The sequence below is a fragment of the Colletotrichum aenigma genome (assembly GCF_013390185.1).
Source record: "Colletotrichum aenigma strain Cg56 chromosome Unknown KSG_Cg56_contig01, whole genome shotgun sequence".
NCBI classification, from domain to species: Eukaryota; Fungi; Ascomycota; class Sordariomycetes; order Glomerellales; family Glomerellaceae; genus Colletotrichum; species Colletotrichum aenigma.
This window is the reverse complement of record NW_023500907.1, coordinates 2114876-2141058: the sequence shown is the minus strand read 5'-3', so window position 1 is coordinate 2141058 and position 26183 is coordinate 2114876. Positions and strand designations below refer to the sequence as shown.

The following is a 26183-nucleotide window of genomic DNA, read 5'->3' as shown; positions in this document are numbered from 1 at the left end:
TTGGCTTGGTAATCTAAAGAAGGTATATTATGACACGGTCAACTGCGGAATGTCTAGCAATGCTGCTATGAGTGCAGTGGCTGGCGAAAACGCATCGCTTCATCCCGGCAAGATAGCGTATCAAACTAGAAAATAATAGAGCCTGAACAGCTCGCGGCGTCGGAAAGATAAAAGAGTAATTCGGACCGATATTGTTTTCTGCTGAGCATGGCATAGAAGCCGGATGGCAAAACGCAGCCGAGGCATGGAAAGGAGGTAATATCACATAATAATATGATGCGTCCTTAACGACACTGATAATCTGGGCACTCTGTAGGTCAGCACCGGCAAGTGAAAGCCGAATGTAGCAATGCCGAATACAGCAATACTAGCTGAAGCCTTCATCCGTTTGTTTATGGTTTACTTTGGGACATTGAAAGACCTTGAGGCATTCGGGCATTCATTTCCATGATTGATGTCCTATTCGCAGAGAGTAGCCTCCAAACCACACTCCCTCATGTCCTCCAGGATCCATTCCATCGGCGTAACATAAGTCACGTTCGTCCAACGATCCTCCAAGTCCCACATAGACCCCGCCGTCACCATCCCGGCGACGCGCCCGTTGAGATCCCAAGCACAAGCACCAGAGTCACCCGCGATGCCGAAGCTTCTCGTGGATGGCCTTATTCCATACCCCCCGGCTTTGCCCATGACGCACACTGACAGGTGCATCGAGTCATCTTCTTCGCCGGGACCATCTTTCGTAGAAGACACAGGCCGGCGAAGAATCGATAGGGCCTGGTTCGCGAGACGAAAAGTCAGGCCTGAGCCGTGCCCAATCTTGCCAAGGCAGATTGCGCTCTCACGTGTAGGATCCTCAGATTCTGGCTCTTGTATGTTTGCAACTGGCAGGATGCCCCGCAGGTTGTGAATGCCGTCATGTGGGGGAAAGAAAGTGTTCGCCACAAAGCAATATTGTTCTGCCTCGTACCCATGATTATACCCGTTATCGACGCCGAAACCGATAGAAACCTGGTTCTTAATAGTATCCAAAGGTCGCTCATGCTTGTCGGCGTCGAGCCTGATGAGCGCCCAATCTGTCGCTCTGCCGCTTGAGCTTTGTCTTGCACGGGTAAGATGGCCGAATGTCATAGAGTCGACGGTACTTCGGGCGTTGGAAGATGCAGACGTTCTTTCTTCGGCTGCGGGATCATCGCAATGGTCTTGGAACTTACGTGCTTGACGCTTTGTGAGATAATCCAGCTTGGTTTGATGATGGATCTCCGGCTGTACGACAGATTCACAGCCTTGCCAGATTTTATTCGAACCATAGTGCTCCGTTCCTTGGGCCGAAGACGATAACACATGCCTGCATGTCAGGGCGCAGACTGATGATGTTGTTATGCCATTCTCGACAGTCTTGACTCGGAGATAAGGGCCTTTGGTGCCTTGCTTTCCCTGCTGATCAGATTTGGCTATAGTGGCACCGACCAGGTCAGTTAGGTTGTAGCTCGCCTTCCACCAATTGCCTGCGTCGACAACTGTTGAAGGTGGCTGTAGCTTGCTTAGTGGAACCACTTGTGACTCTTTCACCTCGCAAGACATGTCGGTGATTCCATGATTGAACAGTGTGGCCGCACATCTATCAGCAAACTGTCGTGCCTCTTCTGGCGTCGTGCTGCCAGGCTCGACGGAGACGAAGAGAATCGCCGGGGCATCTTTTTTGCCCTCGTATCCGCATCGGAGTATATCGACTGAAGTTCATTTTGCCCCTTTCAGATTGCTCACAACCTGGGACCTCAAAGAGGAGGCGTTGTCGTCATTGTTCCATTTCTCGAGAATGGGGTGGCAGCCGATCGGCATCAGAAACTTGCGTTCTACTGATGGAGGGTATCCCGAGTCCATGTTGTCGATTGGCGGGTTCCAAGTAGGATCGGGGGATCTGGCCAAGAATGTCGGGTTCGATGGCAAACCTTTGTAATAATGTCTTCCCCGATCTTTGAGTATCCATCTGCGATAGTCTTCCAGTCTTCGGGGAGCTACCTCGCCCAATTCGTAGTACACGTCAGGAAAGCCATGCTGGTCCAGTATCTCCTGGCAGCGAAGAACAACGGCATTTCCCTGCTCCCAATCAAACGAGCCCCCTTCGACCCAAATGGACACGACGAGGACCAGGTGTTTGGTTTCACAGTTGCGTGGGCCCACTCGAAAAACATGAATACCGGACCACTGCAGGCCTTTGAGCGTGCTCATGATCTGGGACAGCGCGTCTTCTGGATCTTTACCACATTTGTTCCAATAATCAACGAAGGGGTGTTCGCTGCCTGTGGTCGTATACTCCCTACTTCTGTTGGTCCCCGGTACTGTGGACCCCTGAGACGTAAGCCTGGTGCTCGAAGAGCAGTCATCAGCATTACGCTCTTCAGTCTTGGGTATATCTCCAGGCTCCATCGTGTACGGTTTCTTTTGAATGGTTGCTGAATAGAGCTGACTGTTCAGTTTCTGTTCAGTAAAAGCGTCTTCGTATCCAAGGCCTGGGATGGTGGTGAGATGTGCAGGTGGCTGAAGTAGGAAGCCTTTATTTTTGCGCTTTCTATATTATGTTTGAATTGGAGGTCGGAGATTATTGGTGCAGCAGTGAGGAAGCTTTTTTTTCTCAGCTTGATGAACGGCGTAGAGTCACATGGAATGCAAGCCCATCAAACATTTTTGCCCACAAAGCCTAAATCTCTCAAGGTGGAAGAGTGCTGAAAACTCGCTGAAGCTTGAAGAATATTCAAATCACCCTGTTCTCCCAGCACGTCTTCGAGAAAAGCTAGCATGCTGTCCATTCGATGCCTCGCCAAGGCTTGCCCCCTATCGATTGTAATAGTCTGGCCGGTTCTGGGCATCTCACCTGGCTAAATTTGTAAACACGACGGGTCCACGATCCGATCTGGAGCCGGTTGAAATACCTGTGTGGAAAGCGGAATAATTGTCAGTTAATACATAACACAGAATTTCCCGTTTTTGTACACTAGGGGCATGACTTCTGGATGCCTTTTGTGCTAGGGAAACATGGAAAGACACTCACACATACGGGAAGACCTTTACTATTCGGACAGACAGGAACAACAGGGTCGATCAAGGAGATACCGCCAACGACAACAGAGACGATGACAAGGACAATTGAACAGCCAACAGGTTTGTTGAATTACGGGTTTTTCTTAGCCCACATATCCCCACGGACGGCAAAATGTCACCACAAGAACAGAAACACCTTGGCGCTGAGTTAATTGAGATCATGTTATCAAACATTTCACATATTCGAAGCCAACAAAGCAGATGTAATTGACCTTGTCATTTTCCAAACTTCACCCGCTGTCGGAGAGTATTGCCACCTCTCATGTCTAACATAGATAGGTACTTTTTCTGCTACTTTTGAAAATAAAGAGCGCCTCGCTTATGATGACTTCCCAAGTCCAACCCCCTTTTTGACATCCTGGTTTTTTTGTATCCATACGAACTCCAGCCGATAGTAGTAGTAGTCAAGAAAATTTGTGTGAGCATACGTTCCCTTATCCCGCCATAGTCAGGATGTACGACGTAATAGACGTCATACGCTCGCTCGTCAGTTTCAGCGACATTCTGAGCAATTCCTGCGCGACGTCCGGCTGGTCTTTCTGCAGCCGCTCCCATCCCTCCTTGTCCATCCTCCATACCACGCAATCCCTGTCCACGGTGACCGTAGCTGTACGGTCCGTCTCCGAGAAGAAGGGAAGCTCGCCGCACGTTGTGCCGGCGACGATGCTCTCCGTCAGTGAGCCTTGGGGCAGGTCGTAATCGCAACGAAGAATGCCGTGCTCAACCAGGTAAAAGCCCTTTGCGACTTCGCCTCTCTTGAACAGGACGGTACCTGCCCTGTACTCCTTCTTGACAAAGTAGCCAACAGCTCTGAACCAGAAGTCTTCGTTCTTCTCACTTAGGCCCTGGAAAATTTGCAACATCAGTCGCAGCGGTTCCTTAAAGCTCTGCCACCTAGTCGTCCCCAAAGGTTCTGTGTTCGCCAATGCATTTCTCGCCGCCTCGTGGAGCTGGTTACGTCTCGGCGAGTTGATGACGATGTCGAAAGATCCTCCATCTGACTTCGCCGCTGGTACGTCGAGGTTGGCCGTTGGTGCGTGGCGGTTATTCTTGCGAAGCTCTTGCTGGCTTGCGTATAGCGTCTTGAGAAGCTCGTTCTCGCAGCTCTCGAGGGCCGAATTGAGGTCTGGCAGCAGCGTGACTTCGATGTCGTCGTCTCCTAGTAGTCCCACCTGCCTCAAGTTTCTGCCAACTTCACTCTCCGCATCCTTCCCGCTAATAACAAGAATGATGCCCTTGTTGTCAAGCAATCTGCTGATGGTATTGAATGCCTCACCAGCCGAGTAGTCCAGGCCTGTAACATGGTACAGGTCGAGGATGAGATATTTGATGGGCCTCTCAGCAAAGGCTCCGTCGTCGATGAGAGCTCGAATCTTCTCTTCGACGCTGACCACAGTGCCAAAGAAGAGGAAGCCCGTAAGCTTGACGATGTATATTTGTCGACGAACTTCCTGCAGGTAATGGTGCTGTGAGGGGTTTCTGCGCACGGTGGAGCCGACGATCTCGCCCGTGTAGCTTGCTCGCACCGCAGGAACCCTCGATGTCTGAAAGATCAAGGAGACAAACGCTAGTATGATACCCACACCGATACCGATGACAAAGTCGTAGATGCCCATAACGAGGACAATGACGATCACCTGGAAATCATCAGCTTGTTTCTTAAAAACTAAATCAAGTAGTAACCTACCGTGAGATATTCTGCCAGCTTCAGCTTCTTCCTCGGAAGCCAAACAGCCTCGAGAAGAAGCTCAAATCCCAGGTCAAAAATCAGAGTGCCGACCATCATGATGGGAATGAAGCCTATGATCTTCGGCCCGACAATCATCACACCAAAGGTCAAAGCAGCCAGCATGATACCAGCGAGCCTGCTGTCTCCTCCGGAACGCATGAAGAAAACAGTATTGGCATAGACGAGGTAGTTTTGGATGCTACCAGCGAGGCCAGAGATGAAGTTGGAAGCGCCGTGAAGCTTCAGCTCGCGATCGAGATCAGCGTTATCTTCGCCTGTCTGCAGCGCAAGGGCCGGGACGTTGATGGGGACATGTAGAATGCCGAAGAAAGTAAGGGCAAGCATGGCGGGAATACACTCCAGCACAGCATCCCATTCGACAAGGTGAAATTCTGGGACATTTGTTAGCGACCGTCCGGATCAGAGAGGGCGGACTAAACGTACTGTACAGCGTATAGAAGTACCACCACGGCTCATCAGCCGGGGGGCCTTCAAAGATCCAGCCATGATCGCGGAGGGAATCAGGCTCGAGCGCGTCCAAAGAAAATACAAAGAAGTAGAAGACAATCGGAATGGAAATGATGTACAGCGGCAAGAAGTACTTTGACGCTCCCTTGGCCTGGCTGTAGAAGAGAATTATGGCCAGGATGAGGGGGGTTACCCAGAGAGGGACTGTATCGGTCTGGAAGAGCTTGTGGAGGGTATCGAGGTCGTATTCGAGGCTACCGTCCATGCGGGCTGACACCTCGAAGCCTGTAGCAACTAGGAACCAGCCAACACCGCCGATGCAGCCAATCAGAATGTGGCGCGGGATGAAGCCAACCATGTACCCGAAGTTGAACTTGCCCATGAGGTAGAAGACAGTTCCTGTCATCATGGAGCTAATCGCATAAGAGACGATAGTCGTCGCGATCACAGCATCAGGCTGATCCTGGCCAATGTGGTTGGTGATCGTTTCGGCCATGTTGTGGAAGAATGGCACGACTTCGATCTGAGGTCCTGTTAGTCAAGTCTTGGCAACTGGTCGAAGTGGTTCTACTTACAAGTTCGGAGCCAACACCACCCTTGAAAATACTGCCAAATGAAAACGTCAATTGCGAGACAATGGTGCTGACATAGAAGATCGAAATGCCAGCCGACCCGAGACCGGCAAAAATAGGCTTGCCAAGGGGGAAGAGAATCATGCCTGTAACAGTCAGTTAAGTTTGTACTCCAACTTGACTTACACCAGACTTACCGTAAGACAAAGCATCGAGTACATTCAGCAACAACCCCACAATGACAGCGGGCAGACACGACACTGGCGCAACCACGGCATTCTGCCATAGAACTTTGCGATCCCAAATCTTGGGGCTTGTTGCGATTTGGACGCCATGGACGATGTGATCCTCGACGTTGACCGTCAGGTCCTTCAAGCCACGGAACCAATGCTTCTTGGGCATTTGTTTTTGTCCCTCAACGTCGACCCCATTGGTGCTCCCATCTGTGCTGAAGCTGTCGGAGGATAGCCTCGGTATCAACGGGGTGCGCTCGGTCGGTTCCTCCACAACAGCCTCGTACGAACGCTGCACCTCCGGCTCCGGCTCGGGTCTTTCTCTGGACGGCGATCGCTTCGGCTTCGGTTCATCGACTTCCGAGTGGGACTGCTGGGAGTGAGGTCGAGCGTCAGGAGAGGGTTCGCGGTGCGATTGCGGCGGTGATCTCTTCAGCAAGCTCGTCAGGATTGAGGGGCCGTCCTCGAGAATTTCCTCCTCCCCTTCCTCTGGCGATGCCGGCTCAGAAACCTCCTGAATGGTATCGGAGCTGGTGACGTGCGCGCTTCCCACATCGTCCTCCTCGTTGTCTGAAATCGCCGTCTCTCGCGCGAGTTGGGAGTTCTGGGAGCGTTGGCGGGAGAGGAACGCCGGGCTCTGGCCCGTCTTCTTGTCCGATAGGAGGTACGAGGCCAGCTCTGCCGTATCTTCGCGAACGCTGCGGGCGTACTGGGCACTATCGACGGGAGCTGGCGATCAAGAGTTAGCTGTGGCGTCTGGTATGAAGATCGCGCGGGCCGAGGGTTGCTTGCCTAGGTGGTCCCTCAAGGTGCCGTGAATGAAGGAGCGAATAGGCTCTCGGTGACTCGAAACAGAGGACGATAGTCTGTCTGCGCTGGCCAGCTGGGAGTTGCGACCAGGACTAAGAAGCGGATTCTCGGGGTTGGACTCGTTGTTCCTCTGGGAGCTCAGCGAGGAAGCTCGTCTCCTCCACGGAGAGAAGCCAAAGTTGGGAGAAGACATGGCTGGCTGGGTTTATAGTTCTCGGCGGCGGTAGAGGGCGGGAACGGGAGGCGCCGTAGGTTCGCCGGAGCACCAGTCTACGGGTGCCAATTGTCAGAGAACCAGGCCAATGGCTGGGCGGTCGGTCGTTGCAGGTTTTAGCTGGGCTTCATGGGAAAAGCTGGGAAGCTCGAGCTCGCGATGCTTAGGGTGGGCGCAAAGAAAGGAAGAGCGTAAAAAGGGTTGGCAGCGTCGGCGCTGATAAGAGATGGGGAAGTGTATTACACGACGGGCTGTGGGCGGGACTGGATCTACAAAGTAAAGACAAGGATGTCCCGTCTAGTTTTTTCTGTGGTGTTGGTCTGGGTGCGATATGCTGAGGAAAAGCTGAAGTGCCAGAGGCTAAAACAAAACGCTTGATAGATAGGAATACCCGCTTGATGGAACGTGCGGGTGGACAACCAGAGGGGAATCGGAGATGGGCAGATTGGAGAAGAGAGAATAGAGTGTGCGTGGGAGGAGAGAAGCTAGGAAAGGGACTGGACGGACGGATGGGCGGAAGAGCGAGCGAGCGAGCGGCGAGAGCGACAGTCATCAGTCTGGTCTGTGGTGGTCGAAGCTGTCGTCAACATGGCGCGCGCGCACCTCACTCACACACACACTCACACTCACTTGCGCTCACTTGACTTGCGTAGCAGCAGCAGCGATGCAAAGCACTGCAGAGAATTTAGACGAACCTTGAACCAGGTCAAATTTGCATTTTGCATGTGGCTCTTCGCCCCTCACTAGCGCCTCTTCTGCGGCCTAACAGTCATGGTACCGCTGTAGGCCAATGTATTCTGTACCGTACCTAGGTATCCGGGCCGCACAAGGGAAGCCTAGCGCACACCCTCGCAGTTTCTAGCGGACATTCCGTGGCCACAGGAGCCCACCAGAAGGTCCCATCTACCAAACATCTACCGCAGCCAGTTCCATTCTGTTGCCGCAGGCTGGAAGTGAGTTGAATGAGGGGCGAACCAAGCCTGCGTGCTCGCGTCGCACTACGTAACCGTAGCAAAACATGCAGTGCATCCATGTCGATGACCACTTACAGCCGCTGCGGGCACTCTCAGTGGGCAACGTGGGCAGCAAGTCAGTCCCAGTGGAAGACTGCACCAGACACTGAACTGAGCCAGCACCAGGCGCAGTGTCACCTTTCACCTCACGTTGGGGCCCACTTCGGATCCAGGATTTTGCCTTTCGCTCTCCGGAAGCCAGGCCCTGCGGCACCACTTGCAATCCTCCAACACCATTGGAAGTTGACTGACAAGACTGGAGAGAGCTCTGCTGCCCGCGGCACACAGTGGAGATGCAACAGGACACCGGATGGGGAACGGCCTGTGGACTCGCCCTCGCCGTGCATTGTACCGGCCTTGTCCCAGCCCGAGCTCACGTCTGAACAGACAATGTAATGCTGAAAGTTTCATCTCCTCACGTCTCTCGTGGGGTAACGGCTTGTCAATTGGGGATTTTCGGTCGATTGCTCCTCATCGTCTCTGTCAATGACCCGATGTATTTGCGAGATGAGGAAATTCAGTCCGGCGGCAAATTACCAGACACCAACACTACACCTCAAGCCAGTTACCCGTCATCAGCAAGCTTCCGGCTCCGGCTCCTCTGCTGGGCTGGGCAGACGATCAGGAGGGCGGCGGCCCAGGCACCTAGGCAGGTCAGCCAACGGCGTTATGCAGCGCATGATGCAATGCTGCGCACCAGGCCAGCCTAGGTTTCCCCCTCCTCTGCCCTGCCATGCCTGTGCCGTGCTGTGCTCCACGACCAACAGCTGTTGTCTGTGGTGGTTGGCTGACGGGCTGGCTGACTGGCGGACAACAGCCCGCAAAGATTCTGCTCAAGAGACGTCTACAGTCGTGGACGTGTGCGAGGTTTCAATGCAGGCCGATCGTCGAATGTTTTATATCGCTATCGGTTCTGCTCATCCGCCGCCGATATCGCGACATCCGATATCCATTCCACGCGCAACCGCACCTATTTCTCCATGTCCGAGCTATGCGAGCTGCGCCCGTCGAATCCAAGGTGCCCAAAACGTGCACCACTGCTACCACATGCGAGACATTCCTCCTCGATTATTCGCTCATCTCGTTGTGTAGGAAAAAGCAATGACCCATTGAAGAGCCTAGCAACGCAGATATTTTGCGTGCCATGTGCCTGGTCTGGATTTTGTGCCCGTCCATAGCGCCCGCTCTCGCCCTCCACCAGAGCCTCCCGCGTGCCGTTGCCTCGTTGCCGTGTTAGCCACTTTTTCCTGAGTCGGCCGCTCCGGAAGCCATCCGCGCTGATCTTGGCCCCATTCTGCTCCGGGCCTTGTTTTGTTGTTGGTGGTGGTCCCCGTCATCCAGACCCGATGCAGGAGCAAATCCCCGGGCCGTTTTGGCCCTCCATCCGTCATGAATCCCGCTGCTGTTCTCCCAAACCCCTTGAAACTGCATGCGTGTGTCCCGCGCATTCCGCGAGACGCCAACAAGGCATGCTCAGATGTTGGATTTCTCGCATCATCTTGACGCAGCGTATTACGATATCCCGCCGCGAATGGCGCACCGCGTGGCGTGCATCCTGTTGTATGTATACTTAGATGTTCCGTGCAAGGGTTTGGACAGGGCGTTCTTGCATCTGCACCCCTCACACCCCGCTGATCTCCAACATGAGGAGATGCGAGGACACATTTCTTTTAGTCTCAAATTCTCTAGAGTTTGGTGCTGCGTTATCGCGCCGAGTCTCGGCCATCAGCTGAGCTTCTGGAGATAACCCTGCGCTATGAGCCGCTCAACATCTCCTTGCCTCACGTAGAACTGGCTGTTCTTCGTCAGGTTGATGGCGCTAGATCTCTGGTGTTAGATAAATCTGTCATTCTGTTGTGGCTCAGGCAATCCCAACTTACCCATATTCGGTCTGTATCTCGCCCGCGTCCTTCAAGACTCTCACGTCGATGAACAGGTCACGGGGCGGCTCCAAGCTCCCCGTCAGATCGATGTCAGTCCACTGACCCTTATACGCGGCCAGAAGATCGCCGTATTGTCTCACGTATTCCTCCTCTTGCGGACTCAGACTGCTCGTTGGTCCATCAGCACCCCCGTTGGCTCCGGTTGACGATCCGGCATTGCTGCGCACTTGCTGCCCGGAAAGATCCAGGACGTCCACTCCCTTCCACGCCGACTCTTCCAGCTTATCTGTTCGGGTTCGATGATATGCGAGTAGACATCGCTTGTTTCTGCGCATCGACAGGTGATTTACAAGTAGCGTGCATGCAGTTGCTTGGTCTGCGGCTGGGTCGAAAGACCCTTGGAAGGGCTCCAGCAGTTCCGACACGTCCTTATCGAGATCTCTAACTTCGCGTGCCACGGCTCGTACTATCTCGGCTTGGTAGGGTGGTAAATGGGCGAGGTTCTGCGTTCGTTTGGCGTGTTGCACCTGCAAGAACGCGTTAGTCTCTTTGGTGATTCGCGGGTCAGAGCTACAGTCTGCGCACCAGTTTGTTGCCTAAGTCACCGTACATTATGCAGCCTGCGATGCGAGAGTTCTTTGCACGATCCAAAGATCAAGCTTCGTACGCCTGCGGAAGTGATGGATGAGGAATTGACTTGTCGAGGTCGCGTTTGGATCGCGGTATGGAGGTGGGAATGGGAACTCGCCGCGAGCTACCTCATCCCGCCCAGTCAGGTCGCGTTGCGTTGGTCTGACCGCTTTGGGAAAGCATGAAAATTGCCCCTCACTTAGCGCTGATTGTGCCCCACCTACACCTCACCGCCCACCCACCGTCAAATTCATGGTCCCGGTCTGACTCAAAATTTGCAGCGGCCTGAATGCTATCAGGGTCCTTCTGGTGCGGGGTTTTGTCGTGAAGTCGGGCATCAAGCACATGGGACACAATTATCGAAACGGGAGAGAACATTGTTTTGTTTTACTTCTTGAAAGGTCTTCGTAACCTCATGTGTATTCATCAAAGTCTTGGGCTCGCACTCTTTCTTGGGCGACAGGATGTTACCTGCGCTGGTGCTGAGCAATTCCACGTTGACCTTTTTTTGAGGATTCTATGGATTGTCATGTCTCCACCATCATGCCTCGTGAATCATCCCTCCCATTCCATCATAAAGCACTTTACAGCTTCTGCATGGCAACAACGTCAGAGGACTGGACGTAGTCCTCGAACTCGCTGATCTCCTCCTGGAGGTCGTCCAGAGAGACCTTCTCGTCCTCGACGACAAGGTTGATCTGGAGCTTCTTGACACCGAAACCGACGGGGACAAGCTTGGAGGCACCCCAAACCAGACCATCCTTCTCGATACCACGGACGGAAGCCTCGAGAGCGGTCATGTCAGTCTCGTCATCTGAGTTTTGGTTAGTCTTCGAGATCATTCTTGTGGGATCAGAGAGCAAACATACCCCAAGGCTTGACATCCATAGTGACAACGGACTTGGCGATGGTCTTGGGCTTGTTCTCCTTCTTCTTCTTGTACTCGGCCAGACGCTCCTCACGGATACGGGCAGCCTCGGCATCCTCCTCCTCGTCGTCGGAACCGAACAGGTCGACGTCGTCCTCGTCCTCCTCGGCGGCAGGGGCCTTGGCGGGGTTCACGGGAAGCTCAGAGGCCTCAGGGCCGTAGACGGAGTAGGCCTTGGAAGCATCACCGGGGAGAGTGGCGAACTCGCTCTCGTAGGTGGAGATGTGCTTGTACCATCTGGCGGCGTTGGGGTACTTCTCAGCGTCGGGGGCAGAGGACAGAGCCTTGTAGACGGCAACGTCGGCCTGGGAAGGGGAGTGGCTACGCTAATTGTCAGCGACAATGGTTCCCAACGATGCTGAGGATCAAAATGTGAATGGGCGATGCGGGGTTCAGAGTTGCACCGAAGTGCTTGTTGTTTCGTCGTTTAGCAGGGTCTTAAGCTGCCTCCGAAACACGGACCAATGTTTCTCATCATGTTGTTGCCGCGAGGATTGGGAGGATGGAATCGAGGAGCTCGAGAGGGGTTCATCAGAGAAAAAGGTGTCAACATACCCAACGATGTAGGAGCGGGTGGTGAGCCAGCTGTTCAGCACTGACTCACTGTCAGTCGATGAAAGAAAGAAAGAATTCAACGCTGCAGAAACTTACTGGCAGCACCAGCATCAGTGAGAAGGTCGGCGAAGCCCATTTTTGCGTTTTGAAGAGGTTTGGAGAGAAGAAAAGGGGTATCTGGAAGGGAAGAAGCAGGAGATGGTGAGGAGGTGTAGAGGTTCAGGTTCAAATAGGTCGAGGTGGGGTTTGGGAAATTTTTGACTGTTCCCTTTGATTGCGGTGCGGTGCTCTCTGCTTCTGCGCTTCTGGGTTTGCACGGACCCCACTTTCTGGTTGCCCAGCGCCGCTCTCAAGGTCCATCCATCCCCTCGCCGGACTAAGGACGGCCCGCAGCGAGCCCTGCAGGCTGAGGTGGAGGGGTGCCTGATCGGGACCGTCCACTGGCGCATGTGGGATTGGCGGCCAGCCCACCTGAGGCAGGCAAAGGTGCACGCAGGCAGGGAGCTCCTACGCAATTGCATTCGAGAGAGCTCCAATCCAAACGAGCTCAACGTGACGCCAACCACACCTGCACCTCAAACGGCCATCTACCCATCTCAACCTCGACTTCCTCAACCTCACTTCTTTTTCTCACATACCACAAAGTCGAAGGCACAACATGTCGATCGTGCCTATAATTACTTTCAAGGCCGGTATCTGCGAGGCAGACGTCAGTGACCTACTCGGCTTCTACGCTTCAGACCCCGGTTCGCTGACTTGACTGTAGACCTCCAGCAAGCCTTACAAGGTCAAGCCCCAGGCCACGCCCGGTTACATCTACCTCTACTCCGAAGATGGTACGTCAATTGCAAGGGGAAAGGCCATTGTCAGCATCTAACAAGCGGCAGATCTGATCCACTTCTGCTGGCGCGAGCGCAGCGCCGCCATGGACTCTCCCGATCTCGACCTCGTCATGGTTCCGATGGACGGCGAATTCCTCCCCCATACTCCTTCCGACCAGCCCACAGCAAAGACCAACGGCCGCGTCTTTGTGCTTAAGTTCGGCTCTTCCTCCCAGCGACACTTCTTCTGGCTCCAGTCGAAGCCTCAGTCCCGCACCGGTGACCCCAGCTGGTTCAGCCCCCGTGATAAGAAGATTGGGGAGGTCGTCAACGCCCTTCTGCAAGGCGAGGATGTGAACGTCAACCGAGAGCTGGCGCAGGTCCCCAACACCGACGACAGACGGGACGACGACGATGACGAGACAATGGAAGATGCCGAGGGCCAAGGAGACCACCCGGCCAGCGGCGGTGCTGGTGCTGGCGCAACAGGCGGCGACGTGCGTGAAGAGGGCGAGAATGCTAGAGAGGGTGGTAGTGATGGAGCTCGAGCGTAGGTTTCCTTCCAATGCATGTCTCTTGCGGTCGGAGTCCAGGGTCACTAGAATCATACGGACTGCTTTGGCACAGTCAGGGAAAAGACGTGAGGCCCGCGAAACGGCGCCACCTGTACTTTTAGAGCCTTTCAAAAGAGACGAGGGTTCGGAGTTTGCCATTGTTTCGTGGTGCCCACGGCTTGATCTGTTGATATGAACCCATGCTAATTGATTGATAGCGCCGGGGGTAGCTCTGGTAACACCGATGCGGATGCTGCTGTTCGCAATTTCTTGGCCTCATTACAGGGCAATTCTTCCCTGGGCGGATCTCAACAGCGCGGCCAAGAGCAAGCTGACAAACCGTTTCCGTACCTGCACCACCTGCTCCCCAACGAGACTACCATTCCCATGCTCCGCTCAGCCCCAGAGGATTACATAGACACGCTGCTTGGCTTCTTGCCGCCAGCAATTGTGGTTCTGGCCACGGAGAATGACGACCTGGGTGACTCGGAGCCTTCAGCAGATGCTGCAGCCGCCGCCATGGCCACCTTGAGCCTGGCGGAGAAGAAGCGTTTGCTGGAGAGAGTCCTGAGAAGTCCTCAATTCCACCAGGCCCTGGGCAGCCTGACGATGGCTCTTCGTGATGGCGGCCTTCCAACTGTCGCGGAGGCCCTGAAGGTCAAGGTCCCCAACGGTGGCTACATGAGGGGCGGTGCCATGCCTCTAGGTGGCGGTGAAGCTGTGGAGGCGTTCGTGGAGGGAGTCAAATCAACGGTCAAGGAGAAGAAGCAGGGCTAAGTGGAAACGGGTTGAAGGCATGCAGGCGGGGCGATCCTACAATAGACGAGGATGAATATAGAGAACTCGAGCACACTCAAGAATAACGAAGAAATGCATTCTGCCGAACGTTTTGGTTTTAGGAGATCATCGTATGATGATGCTAATACATCGCAGGAGAGCGTAAGATGATTCGTCTCAACGAGGTAGATCTTGTCCGAGACCTCCCAGTTGTTGAACATTCATGCCTTGCAACAAGTGAGGATTTCACTGGCGCAATGCACTTGGTGGTTGACATGATAGCTCGCAGCTTATCCTCGCGGTAAGCTTGCGTTAGATCAGACGACCCCACACGACCCCAAGTCCTGCACTGATGTTCCCTGCAGCTCACTGCCGTTGCTCCACTAACGTCACCAAGAATGCGCTTTGCATTTCAGACCAAGCTTAAACATAGGCAACAACCGTTACCCAACGTCTTCGCCCATTCTTTGGCTAATTTCGATACCTTTTTGAGCCGAACACCTCCCATCGACACTACGACTACATAACAGCATGGCAGATCAATTAAAGGATCCGCTGCCGACGTCCATTGGCGACTTCGGCAACGACGAGCGCATCTCCTTCTCTAAGCTTGACAACAAGTACCTGGCTGTCCTCGACGATGGCACCGAGCTCGAGTTCGACTCCACGACCGCGACATGGGCTGAGGCAGCAGACGAACCTCTCGAGCCTCTCGACGACGACCACACCGCACAGCTCGCAGATCTCTCGAGAAGCGCCAGTGCCAGCGTCGGCCCAGGAGGTAGCGAAGCACAAAACGCGAACTCCAGGAAACGCAAAGATTCCCCGAGCGGGATGGACGACAGAGGCGGAAATGGAGGCAACGGAAACAATCGCCCGGCAAAGAAGTCGAAACCTGCGCGCGCGCCGCCGCAGCCGCGCCAGAACACGGCCGTGTACGTGACCGGTCTGCCCACCGACGCAACAGCCGACGAGGTCCACGAGCTCTTCTCGCGCAAGGCAGGCGTCATCGCCGAAGAAATTGACAGTGGTCGCCCGCGAATCAAGATGTACACGGACGAGAGCGGCAACTTCAAGGGCGACGCGCTGGTTGTCTTCTTCAAGCCGCAGAGCGTCGAGATGGCCATCATGCTCCTTGACGACACGGACTTCCGGTACGATGGCCCGGCAGCACAGCCGAGGATGCGCGTACAAGCGGCGGACTCAAGTTACAAGAAGACACAATACGAAGACGGGGCGGGAGCTGAGGGGAAGGAGAATGGCGGGTCGTCAAACGGACAGCAGAAGAGAGAGCGCAACGACAAGGACAGGCAAAAGATCATTCGCAAGACGCAGAAGATGGCAGCCAAGCTTGCTGATTGGAGCGACGACGAGCCGTCTATGATGCCGACTGAGACCAACTCCAAATGGGATAAGACGGTCATCTTGAAGCACATGTTCACTCTCGAAGAGTTGGCGGAGGACCCGGCTGCGTTGCTGGAGATCAAGGAGGATATTCGCGACGAGTGCTCCAAGCTGGGCACTGTGACTAATGTGGTGCTTTATGACGAGGAGCCGGATGGTGTGGTGTCGGTCAAGTTCTCCAAACCAGAGTCGGCGCAGGCATGCATACAGCTTATGAACGGGCGCAGCTTCGATGGCCGGGTGGTTGAGGCGTCTGTGTCGACGGGCAGGGAGAAATTCAAACAATCAAAGAAGGATCAGGCAAGCGACAGTGACTGAGATACGTCTCTCTTATTGGCGAAACGACAGGGCTTTTCTTTACACCAGCATGTGATGGGCGTGGGCGGGGACTTTCAGTGATAGAACCTTTTGATATAGCATCACAAAGCTCAGGACCTCAGGGCAAAATCAATCTCAATATTCCCAAAGCTTTTATCTTGTACTTGTAATCTACGTGCTTTATCCAACGCCTTCTCGTCCAAGTTGTATCCCCTTTGGCGTAAAGAAACGATGCTATATATATATGAGCGTTTTCAACGAGAAGCCATCTTAGATGGCCTTCTCGATTTTGATCTCAGTCTTCTCGGAGACGACGTACCAGATAGCTGCCTCGATAATGCGGCATACAATCTTCAGTTCATGGTCGTCTAAAAATTTATGTCAGCTAAAACAGCACACTTTTTCGTTCCCTTCGACGATAAGAAGCAACTCAAACTCGTGTCTTATCTCACTCACCTCTCGGCGCGTATACCATGATGAACTCCTCCGGCACAGGCATCTGTACGAGTCTTCCTTTCCACGCAAGCGGATGTCGCTGGCCCCATCCCTTGGCGAGGACCTCTCGGATGTCTTCGGGATGCAGACTCATGTGCAACGAGTGATCTGAGTCGTGAACATGACACACCTCCCCGTTGCAGGTCACGTTGACTGGATGCCGGGCAAACAGGCCGAGGCCATGCTTTTCCAGACATGACCTCGCCGTGCCGAATTTGAGCGGCTTCTCGGCCGCGAGACGCTCAAGTGTCTGCCTCAGGGCGTAGTAGTGCGAAGTTGTCCCGTGTTGGTCGAGTTGACGCTGCGGAGCGATCCCGGCGACCAGCGGACGCGGCCCGGGGCGGTACGGCAGCCGGCTCAAGCTCTGGTCGTCGTTTTGCCGGATGAGGATGCCTCTCTTGGGGAGGCTGTTGGGCTTTGGGTCCGGTGCGGTGAAGGGATCCCGGAGAGCCCACAGCCGGAGCCAGGCTATTCTAATGTAGCCCTGGAACGTGGCCGGCGTGCCTCCGGGCCCGAGGCCGAGGAAGTTCTGATAGTCATTGCGGACGAGAAGGAGGATGGGCACGAGGATAATGAGGAACTCTGCGATCCTGGGCTCGAGGAAGTGGATGATAAGGGCCAGGCTCATAGATAAGGTGAAGATTGCGGGCCCATTGAGAGTGACGGAGATGGGCTGCTGCTTGAGAACGCAGTTGACGGCAACCTGGTTGAGATCCAGGCCCACGCCGCAGGCGTCCGCAGTGGCGAGAGGGTCCTCGTGGAGGCGGGTGGGTGAGGACGTGGTGGTCGTGATGGAGACAGACATGGCTGCTGTGCTTGTTACGAGAGACGCATGGGCACTAATATGCACGGCCTACGCCTGGCTCGAAATTGAGGGGCAATGAAGCACGCGAGCGGTTTCCCCAGGAAAGAGATGGAACGGATAGATTTCTTATAAGACGGGGTTGTGGAGGAAGACGAGGAGGAGGCGGCACCTTGGGACAAAGAGAAGAGAGAGAGCAGGGCAGAAAATGAGCCAAGATCGGTCAGAGGCAGTATGAGGTAAAGCTGACCTGACACAGGCAGAAACGAGTGGCCACGAGACACACGAGGTTCAAACTTCCTCAGGCCGGCAGCGTTTTCGTTGCAGGTCTACAGCATGCGGGGTTCGGGAGCTGAGGGGGGAACACTGAAGTTTGGCGGTGGACGACGGCCTGCTAGCTGATCAAGTGACAAAAGGGTCAAACGTGAGTGGCTAGGGCCGGAGGGCGGAAGCTCGAACCACAACTGGGCGCCGCATATAGCCCTTGAGGACATGCAACCTGCAACCTGTTGGGCTCGTGCGAGGGCGAGAGATGGGCAGAGTTCCCGCCTCGGCGAGCAGACTAGGACATAGCAAGTACCTTTGCCCTGAGACCCCGTAGCATGCAAGTTCGTTGTTGAAGCCCTCGTGACAGATTACCCCGGATTCCTAGGAGGCTTGGGCTAATTATGGATACTACCGGTCAGGAGGACACCCTCACCATTTGGCCTTTTCAACGGTCTTTCAGGGTCCAAGGCGGAGTGGCGGCAGCAGTAGTAGGAACAAGCCTGAAGAGATGCCTCCTATCACGAGGAGACGGTATCGGGCGACATGCTCCGGCGAAATAGCAGACGGCCGGCGCAGTAGACCCCACCCGGAAAGGACGGTCAACGGCCGCTGGGCCCAGCGGAGAGAACTCCTACATGACGTTGGGTTGAGGTTGCTGGGGTTCCACCGCCGGATCGGGTGAATGTTACCCAGACGGCCGGTGACGGAGGGTGCTCTGGAAATCCTCCGACAGGTAGAGAAGACAGAAGGTTAGGGCCCAGCAGGCCAACTGTCTTGTGTAGGACGACGGCAGACGGGTTCAATGGTGGCCAGTCACCACCGTGTTACCTCCCCGCATTTGGGGGCCACTTGGGTGTTTGGACGGGAGCTGATCGGTCAAGTTCCTTCGGAGGGATCCCCCTTCAGGCTGCTGTACCCCGTATCATGATGTCGTCTTGTGGGATGTTCAGGAGCAAATGAGTTTGATGTTCAGTCAACAGTGGGCTGGGTTTCTGGTTGTTGGTTGAGGGAGGTTGGCACTGGCACAGGCGGCTCTTGGGTGGTGCACTTGGAGTCGGGCCTTTGCAGATGTCGCTGCGGCTTGTGTCTCAAAAGACTTGACAGCTCTCAGCGAGCTCGAGTTGCAGCCGCACTGCACTGGCGTGTCTGGCGAACGCATTTTGTGTTTTTGGGGGTTACATGGCTGCTGCCACAGTGCCAGTTTTCTCCGATCCTCGCTAGTAGGAGAAGCTTATGATAGAGTTGCGTCACGGTCGCAGCGCGAACTTGAAGTTGGACTCGTACCGCCGTAAGAAAGACTATTTTTACCGGGGAACGCTCCGGGACCGTGGCTTACGAAGTCTGCCCAACTTTAGAAGCGCCAAATCACCTATTGATTTGTTGTGCCTCAATACGAACTGTGTTGACATGTACCCAAGGACCAACACGGCGGCCAGCATGGGCCCTCGAGGAATGTGGCTTTCGGCTGGCTGCAGCAGATTTTGCTCGGGAGGCAGCTTTTTGACGGAGGCGGGCCGTGGTTGGTGAGACGGGACGCGTCAAGGCCCGTAAAAAAAAAAGATCTTATCGGCGCAGTCTCCACTAGTGGTGTCTCTCTCTTTGCCCTCTTTGACAACAAGCAGCCGAAAAGAATGCGGAAGAGTCAAGCGCGGTGGCGAGGAGCTCGGGAGAATGAGATGGGTAGATTGGTAGGTAAGGTACGGTGATAGGGTTGATCAGGGATGAACATAGGGGGGTTGCATCGGAGGGCGACACTGCGAATAGGCCTGATTTCTGCCGCCTCAGCCACGCGCATGAGGAGATGAAAAATGGATATGCATATCGATATTCGGGTGGGAAATCTCGGGCATGTTCTAAATTTGTTCTTTCTGGAATTTGGAGAGTGAAGGGCCGACATGCGGGAGTTGCGATTGACGGTCCGGACTGATGGATTGGCGCTCCGGTATGAGCCTTCATGGGGATAATCTCTGTTCTGAGTCGCGGTGGCATCTTGTTCGTTGGAATCGTCGGCCACACAATCTCCAACTTGGCACCGTGACGTCGGCGCGGAGACTTTTGGAGGAGACTGCGGGGTGCATGGATGGATCAGGAATTTCAGACTGAACTCGCAATTGGTCTCGGGGATGGATCGATTAGCACATATTTCAGTGGCCGGTAGTTGTGAGGCTTAGCATTTCTGGCCAACAAGAGAGACTGTCTCATGGAAGGGCCAAGAGCATTAGAATAGAAGGATGTTGAGACGAAACCGAAGAACGCGTCCGACCATGTTGCAGCTTCGTCCAGTATCTTTGACGGTTGGACGAGTCGTGACAAGACAGGAAACGATTCGACCTCCATTCGACGACTTGGACCGTACGCAGTGCAGTATTGGACGTCCAGTGTGGTGTGGCTTTGTCTGTCGGGCTGGCCCCGGCCGGCGTCTTGACCAAAGACGAAGTGGACTGCATGCTCCAGCGTCCTGCTTCGGAAAGGAGACCGGAGGAATCGCTTGGTTCAGCAGGCTGGCCTGGACAGTGCCAGGAAAAGGCGCGCTTGACGGTCCTGAATTTGCCAGAGGACGGGAAGTGGAAACGGCGCGAACCAGGGAGCCGAACCGTAGCGGGCAGGCAGTCCCGGAGGTCGCTAAATGGTTGTCAGGGAGACCCCAGTCGGTGGCTCCAGCGAAAAGTCGAGACCAAGGCGGCGACCCCTGCTGCGCCTGCAAGGCCTGGCAGGACGCTGCTGGTCCCGCATTGGCGCGCACATCTCAAGTTCCCTGGAGCGCTTGGCGAGCACATGTGCTGGCTGGGAGTGGTGAGCGGTCAGTCTGGGCAGAATGCAAACTAGCTCTGCGGCATGCATCGAGTTGCATCCATTGCATGGTGCTCTTGCATCCGAGTCTCAAGCCCGCCGAGCCTGGTCGTTGGTGGTTGCTCAGAGCAACTTGCCCTGTTGGCCAGTCATCGTCGAGAGCTCCCCACCGATTCCCCAATCAGATCCATTCTTTATAGTGGCGATTGCGTGGGATAGGGGAAAACATGCCCCACCTCACCGAACCGGGAAGTCGAACATGCACACTCGAGTGTACACACTGTGTGCCATGCCAATCGCCCATCGGACTGCCGAACCAGTGGCACACCCACTGGCGCACAATTGGCACCACCACCACCATCAGCAAAAGAAGCAGCAAGCAAGCAAGCACACACACCACCCACAACACACACCCACCACACACAGACAGACGACAGACGAAAGGAGTTACGTACCTGACGTAGGTACTTGTACTATTTTCCTCTCCTGCCTTTTTTTCTCACGTTGTCCCGCCGTCGCTGGGTCGCTCATATCCATCCAACCTGACCTTGACCAGAGATCCATATTAGTCGAGGTGGACTTTGCTGGCCCGAACGGACCTCCCTCTCTCGTTTCCCCCTGCTGTGCTTCATTTCCATATGATGCCCTAGCATCGCGTCTCCAATCCTCATCTCCATTCTTTTTTGGCTTGCCGTACTGTACATTATTTCGCCAACGCCTACCCAGTACAGACTCGACTTACAAACAGCCTTTTAGTCGCTGTCTGTCTCCGTCTCCGTACGATCCCCAGGTCCAGTTCCCACACTCCCCCCCTGGGTCGACTCTCCTCTACCGAACGCCTAAACGAACGCATCGACGCTGGGTTCTATCATACTCGACTGAGCAACAACATCTAACAATTGCCCGACTGACGGGCTTCACGACCGAACTGGACTTGCCCTGAAGTTTCCAGTCGTAAGAACTGCTTGCGCTCGTCTGCTCTCCTCTGGCGACTAACACCAGAGCCTCCAGACTCGAACCCATCGGTAACCAGCCACCATGGGTCTCTTCTCAAACCCTCTGCGGTCTCGCGAGAACCGCGGGGCCAGATTACCCAAGTACGAACAACTGAGTCCGTTGCGAACCAAGGAGCGTCTCTCCAATGACGACGACGACTACTACTCCGACGAAGACACGGACGGCTACTCTACCACGTCGACATCCTCACCGAGTGCGAGGAGCTCAAGAAACACCTCTTCTTCCCTCTCCAGCGCCGCCTTGATGTTGCCGAAACGAGCGCTCGCTACCGCCCGCCGACCGCGAACCCACATGTACAGGTTGCCCAACCGCATCATCAGATATCTCTGCTTTGGTCTGCTCACCTTTATGCTGGTCATGATCATGTCACTGGCGCGCGCCAGTCATGTCGAGAACAAGATGATTTCGGAGGGCAAGGTGGAGAAGAAGCCGGACCCTCCCCCCGTATGGGAATCCTTCGGCTTCCTCCAAAGATACTACGGCGGTATCAGATCAGTCGTTCCTCCCACGAACTATATTCCCTCCTACCCTCGGTCCGAGGATGAGACTCCTCTGGGCCAGCTCGACATCAACACTACGGCGACTGCTACCAGCGAAGATGGCATCGATGACGCTGTGAGGCGATCGGTGCCCAAGAGCAAGATGTTCCTCGACCATCCCGACTCCATTTTCAACATCAAGCCCGAGAAGATTACCGAGTGCTTCGTGGACAAGGAGAACAAGGTTCGTGTGCCGCCGATTCGCTACTTCGACGGCCGACCCCAAGGATTCCCCCAGCACGTCGAGGGATCCTACGAGCTCCTAAACCTTCCTGAGAACATCTGCTACGAGCGCTTTGGACGCTACGGGCCTTATGGCTTCGGATACTCCGTCCCCGCCGGTGGTCTTGGCGTCGGTGAACACGGCGAGAAGGAGGGCTCGGAGGCCGTCTGGGAACAGGCTGCCAAGGTGGATTGGCGCAAAGTCAACTGGGCTGAGGCTCAACAACGTTGCTACCAGTCCAATTCGCAAAGATTCAAGGCCATGCCGCCCAAGGTCCCAATGGCGCGTGGTTTCTACATCGACGAGCCTGTTCAGAATGCTACCCTGGTCGCCCGCGATCCGCTGGACAACTTGGAGCCCACCGCGAAACCCGTCCAAGATGGCAAGCCTGAGGAGAAGAGCGAGAGCAAGCCTGCCAGCGAAGAACCAAAGAAGGACGATGAGAAGGGCGCTCGCACTGCGGTCGTGATCCGTGTTTGGGACGAGTACAACTGGCGCGAGGACGACATCATGAACGTTCGATCTGTCATCTCCGAGCTGGCCCTGGCCTCTGGCGGACGCTACGACATCCACCTTCTCGTTCAGATCAAGAACGACGCCGCTCACCCCGTCTTCGCCGACCATGAGGTTTATGAGCGCCGTATTAGGGAACGCATTCCCGAAGAGTTCAGAGGTCTTGTCACGCTGTGGACCGAAACACAGATGCTGTCCCTCTACCAGGGTCTCTTTGACCTGTTCACCCGTGGTCCCGACCTGCCCGTTCATGGTGTTTACCGCGGTCTTTCGATGGCCATGCAGTATTTCGCGTACCAGCACCCCGAATACGACTACTACTGGTCCTGGGAGATGGACATCCGCTACACTGGACACTACTATGATCTCTTCAGCAAGATGGAGGACTGGGCCAAGGAGCAGCCTAGAAAGGGCCTCTGGGAACGCAACTCCCGTTTCTACCTCCCAAGTGTTCACGGCTCATGGGAGGACTTTAGGCAGATGGCTCGCGTTCAATCTGAGATGGGCACTGACGGAGCCGACAACATCTGGAAGAACATGCCCGGCGCAAAGAGCAAGGACGGCAAGGATCCCACTCAAGTTTCCCGCGCAGAGAAGACTATTTGGGGCCCGGAGCGACCTCTGAATGAGGAGGATTGGTTTGAGATCGAGAAGGACCCCAAGCCCCCTACCAGCTACGAGAAGGACAAGTACAAGTGGGGAGTCGGCGAGGAGGCTGATCTGATCTCTTTCAACCCCATTTTCGATCCTGAAGGCACCACTTGGCTCCTGGCGGAGGACATCACCGGATACAACAAGAACAACCGCAACGAGCGTATGCCTCCGAGAAGAGCGCACATCATTACCGCGTCACGCATGTCTCGTCGCCTCTTGATGACGATGCACCGCGAGACGGCTTTCAAGAAGCACTTCGCATTCCCTGAGATGTGGCCTGCCACGGTCGCCTTCCACCACGGATACAAGGCCGTCTTCGCACCTCACCCCATGTATGTCGACAGGGAGTGGCCGACAGAGTACATGGCCCAGGTCCTCAACGGTGGCAAGAACGGCGCTAGCGGTGGCTCTCGCACCGCTGTGTTTGGCCAGCGCGAGCACAACTTGCGTGGTCTGTCCTGGTTCTACAACTCTGGTTTCGCCCCGAACTTGTACCGCAGATGGCTTGGCCTCAGGGTAAACAACGACGGTGGCGAAGAGTTCGAGAAGACCGAGGACACCACCAAGGATGGCTCGAGCGTCGGCCAAATGCGCGGCGGCGAGGGCCGCATGTGCCTGCCGCCAATGCTCATCCACCCCGTCAAGGGTGTTGAGTTGCCTGTGGAGGCGATACCCGAGGAAGACAAGGAGAATGCCGTTCCTGAGTCTGATCCCAATGCATGAATTAGCGGGCCCTCTTTGGCTACATGACGGATGATGTTTTTGTTTTCATTTTACTATAAAGGCCACCTTTTGGTTGTTTTTAGATGGTATGGCGTCTTGGGGTTGGCTTGTTGGATTCTTTTCAAGGCCACACGATACGAATTTGTGTCGATTGTAGGAAAGGCATAATGCATTGGCCGTATACATGATGGATGATGTACATAATGACTGTCAGGTTAGAGGGAGTCATACATGGCCACAGCGATGACCAACAACAAATTACAATTCAAGCTTTCAAACGATGCAGCATTTTGCAAAATCTGTCCTGACAAACTGACTGACACCTCCCTTGTCTCGTGATCAGATGCCTCTTTGGAAGAGGTCGGTGGGCTGCGCCGTTGGAGCTATGCCTAGGCAGCTGGAATTCAGTCTTCGTTCTGACAGGTGGCAGAAGTCTTGGGAGAGGCGGCCGTTAAGACATTTGACATTCCTTGGCTCGGACACGATCTAAGCCTTGCTGTCTAGTGCCGTTCCAGCAACGGGCTGGCTGGGCCTGAACTACAGGTGGCATTAAGAAGGCGCACTGACACTATGAGAAGTGTCATCCCGTCTGACGAAAACCGGAATCCTTTCGTGAACATGATGACGAGTTTCCACCAACTCATTCATGGCTAATGCCGCAATATCCTCTCGCCGCATTTGTCCAACGTGTCTTCTCGTACGAGGCTGGCTGAGGAAACCCCTCGATGTATGTCGTTTGTGGCTCTTCTGGCTTCTCCCGGTTCCTCATCAAGTGGTTCTCGCACCCGTCAAGCCTGTCATATTTCTTGTCGCGCCATTGCCTAGGCGAGAGTTTGCACAACCATCTCAGTCGAGGTCAACGTCTTTGGAAAATAGGGATGTTCAGAACCATTCGTCTTTCGTCCATTCATGTGTGATTATGATACACTGTACATGCATTTTAGGTCTCTAGAGTCAAGACCAAGCTTTAAGCCTGTTGTCTTGTAACTCGCAGAGGACCGCCTTTTATACGCCAACCAGTCGTCCCACCACGGGTATCCCGCAAACGATAACAACTTGCGCAAGCTTACACAACTCTCTTGACCTCGAAGAATCTACGCAGCCACCACACCTGGAAGACGGACTCTCCCACAACGAGGCCAATGACGAACAGGTTCCACCACTTGACTCTGCTGTTGGTGCTCTCGGCGGTGTTTCGGTGGGTGCGCTCACGGATGACAATGTAGGATTGTTCGTCCTTGACCTGAGCAAGCAGTTCGGAGAGTTTTTTGACTGGAGGATGTCTTGTTAGACTAATTGGCCCATGGGGCATGTTCAAGGCTTTCTCATCTTACCTTCAACCTCAAGGGGATCGGCAGGAACATCGGTCTCACTGACGTAAACAATACCGTGGACGTTGAAGGACACCTCCTTGCTGTGGGCACCCCAGTGCTCGTTTCCGAAGCAGTAGGTGTACTTGCCGTCGTGCTTCGCGTCGAAGGAGAAGTCGCCGTTGGAGACACTCTTGTCGAAGGTCTCGTACTGGCCCATGGGGTTCGTGATCTACCAAGCCACAGAGTTAGCACTTGACGTCCCAATCACACTGATGAAGCCATTGGACGCGCGTAGAACCGCGGTTTCCAAGACCCATATGCGACGTTGTGATTCCTCATACCCAAAAGTCAATATCGAGGTTGCCAGCGCTGCCAAACTCGCGGTCGCCGACCTGGAAGGTGACGGTCATCTTGTCATCGCGGTGCAGCGACTCGTGGAAGCACTCGCGGCCGTGGGCGGGCAGCTGGATGTTGTGGGCGAGAGCCGAGTGGACGAAGCCAGCTGCGAGGAGCAGCTTGGCGACCGAAGGGAAGATCATGACGGCGGGAGCTCTGCGGGAGGAGCTAGGGGGGTGCGAGAAGCTCAATGGTATCGGTGACCAGAGAGACGTCAGACTGCTACGGCAGCAGAGTCACGAGCTATTCCGTAGTCGTGAGGCAGAGGTGGGCAGGCAGGCAAGCAGGGCCACGGGGAAAAAAGGAGCGACGTTGATTGTGTCCAGGCTGTTCTCCAGATCGGTTCTTGGAGATGATCCCTGTCACAGGAGTCTGGACACTTTGGCGAAGTTTGGTTGGATTGAGGCTGACCCCGAAAGGGGCTAGCGCGGGTCCCACGT

At 54.8% G+C, this 26183-nt stretch overlaps 8 protein-coding genes across 8 annotated transcripts; 3 read left to right on the top strand and 5 right to left on the bottom strand.

Annotated features, from left to right (window-relative positions):
- Positions 1-3536: 3536 nt before the first annotated feature.
- Positions 3537-7107, bottom strand: CGCA056_v000564 (Uncharacterized protein; the record flags this gene model as incomplete). Its single annotated transcript, XM_037315825.1, has 6 exons — positions 3537-4739; positions 4790-5223; positions 5276-5822; positions 5875-6017; positions 6069-6833; positions 6951-7107. The coding sequence occupies 6 exons, from the start codon at positions 7105-7107 to the stop codon at positions 3537-3539; spliced, it is 3249 nt and encodes a 1082-aa protein (XP_037185697.1).
- A 2759-nt stretch (positions 7108-9866) lies between these two features.
- PSF1 (DNA replication complex GINS protein PSF1) lies at positions 9867-10636 on the bottom strand (the record flags this gene model as incomplete). The annotated part of the gene is made up of 3 exons (XM_037315824.1): positions 9867-9960; positions 10022-10551; positions 10610-10636. The coding sequence occupies 3 exons, from the start codon at positions 10634-10636 to the stop codon at positions 9867-9869; spliced, it is 651 nt and encodes a 216-aa protein (XP_037185696.1).
- Positions 10637-11238: 602 nt separating this feature from the next.
- Positions 11239-12273, bottom strand: eef1b (Elongation factor 1-beta; the record flags this gene model as incomplete). The annotated part of the gene is made up of 4 exons (XM_037315823.1): positions 11239-11468; positions 11524-11903; positions 12138-12177; positions 12234-12273. 4 exons carry the CDS (start codon positions 12271-12273, stop codon positions 11239-11241), a joined length of 690 nt encoding a protein of 229 aa, XP_037185695.1.
- A 522-nt stretch (positions 12274-12795) lies between these two features.
- adrm1-b (Proteasomal ubiquitin receptor ADRM1-B) lies at positions 12796-14289 on the top strand (the record flags this gene model as incomplete). Its single annotated transcript, XM_037315822.1, has 4 exons — positions 12796-12846; positions 12904-12973; positions 13025-13508; positions 13731-14289. The coding sequence occupies 4 exons, from the start codon at positions 12796-12798 to the stop codon at positions 14287-14289; spliced, it is 1164 nt and encodes a 387-aa protein (XP_037185694.1).
- Positions 14290-14820: 531 nt separating this feature from the next.
- Positions 14821-16011, top strand: uap2 (Splicing factor U2AF-associated protein 2; the record flags this gene model as incomplete). Its single annotated transcript, XM_037315821.1, has 1 exon — positions 14821-16011. One exon carries the CDS (start codon positions 14821-14823, stop codon positions 16009-16011), a length of 1191 nt encoding a protein of 396 aa, XP_037185693.1.
- A 270-nt stretch (positions 16012-16281) lies between these two features.
- CGCA056_v000559 (uncharacterized protein) lies at positions 16282-17311 on the bottom strand (the record flags this gene model as incomplete). Its single annotated transcript, XM_037315820.1, has 2 exons — positions 16282-16379; positions 16468-17311. 2 exons carry the CDS (start codon positions 17309-17311, stop codon positions 16282-16284), a joined length of 942 nt encoding a protein of 313 aa, XP_037184709.1.
- Positions 17312-21403: 4092 nt separating this feature from the next.
- On the top strand, positions 21404-24034 carry CGCA056_v000558 (uncharacterized protein; the record flags this gene model as incomplete). The annotated part of the gene is made up of 1 exon (XM_037315819.1): positions 21404-24034. The coding sequence occupies one exon, from the start codon at positions 21404-21406 to the stop codon at positions 24032-24034; it is 2631 nt and encodes an 876-aa protein (XP_037184710.1).
- Positions 24035-25100: 1066 nt separating this feature from the next.
- On the bottom strand, positions 25101-25886 carry EMP24 (Endosomal protein P24B; the record flags this gene model as incomplete). The annotated part of the gene is made up of 3 exons (XM_037315818.1): positions 25101-25306; positions 25369-25576; positions 25689-25886. 3 exons carry the CDS (start codon positions 25884-25886, stop codon positions 25101-25103), a joined length of 612 nt encoding a protein of 203 aa, XP_037184523.1.
- Positions 25887-26183: the final 297 nt, after the last annotated feature.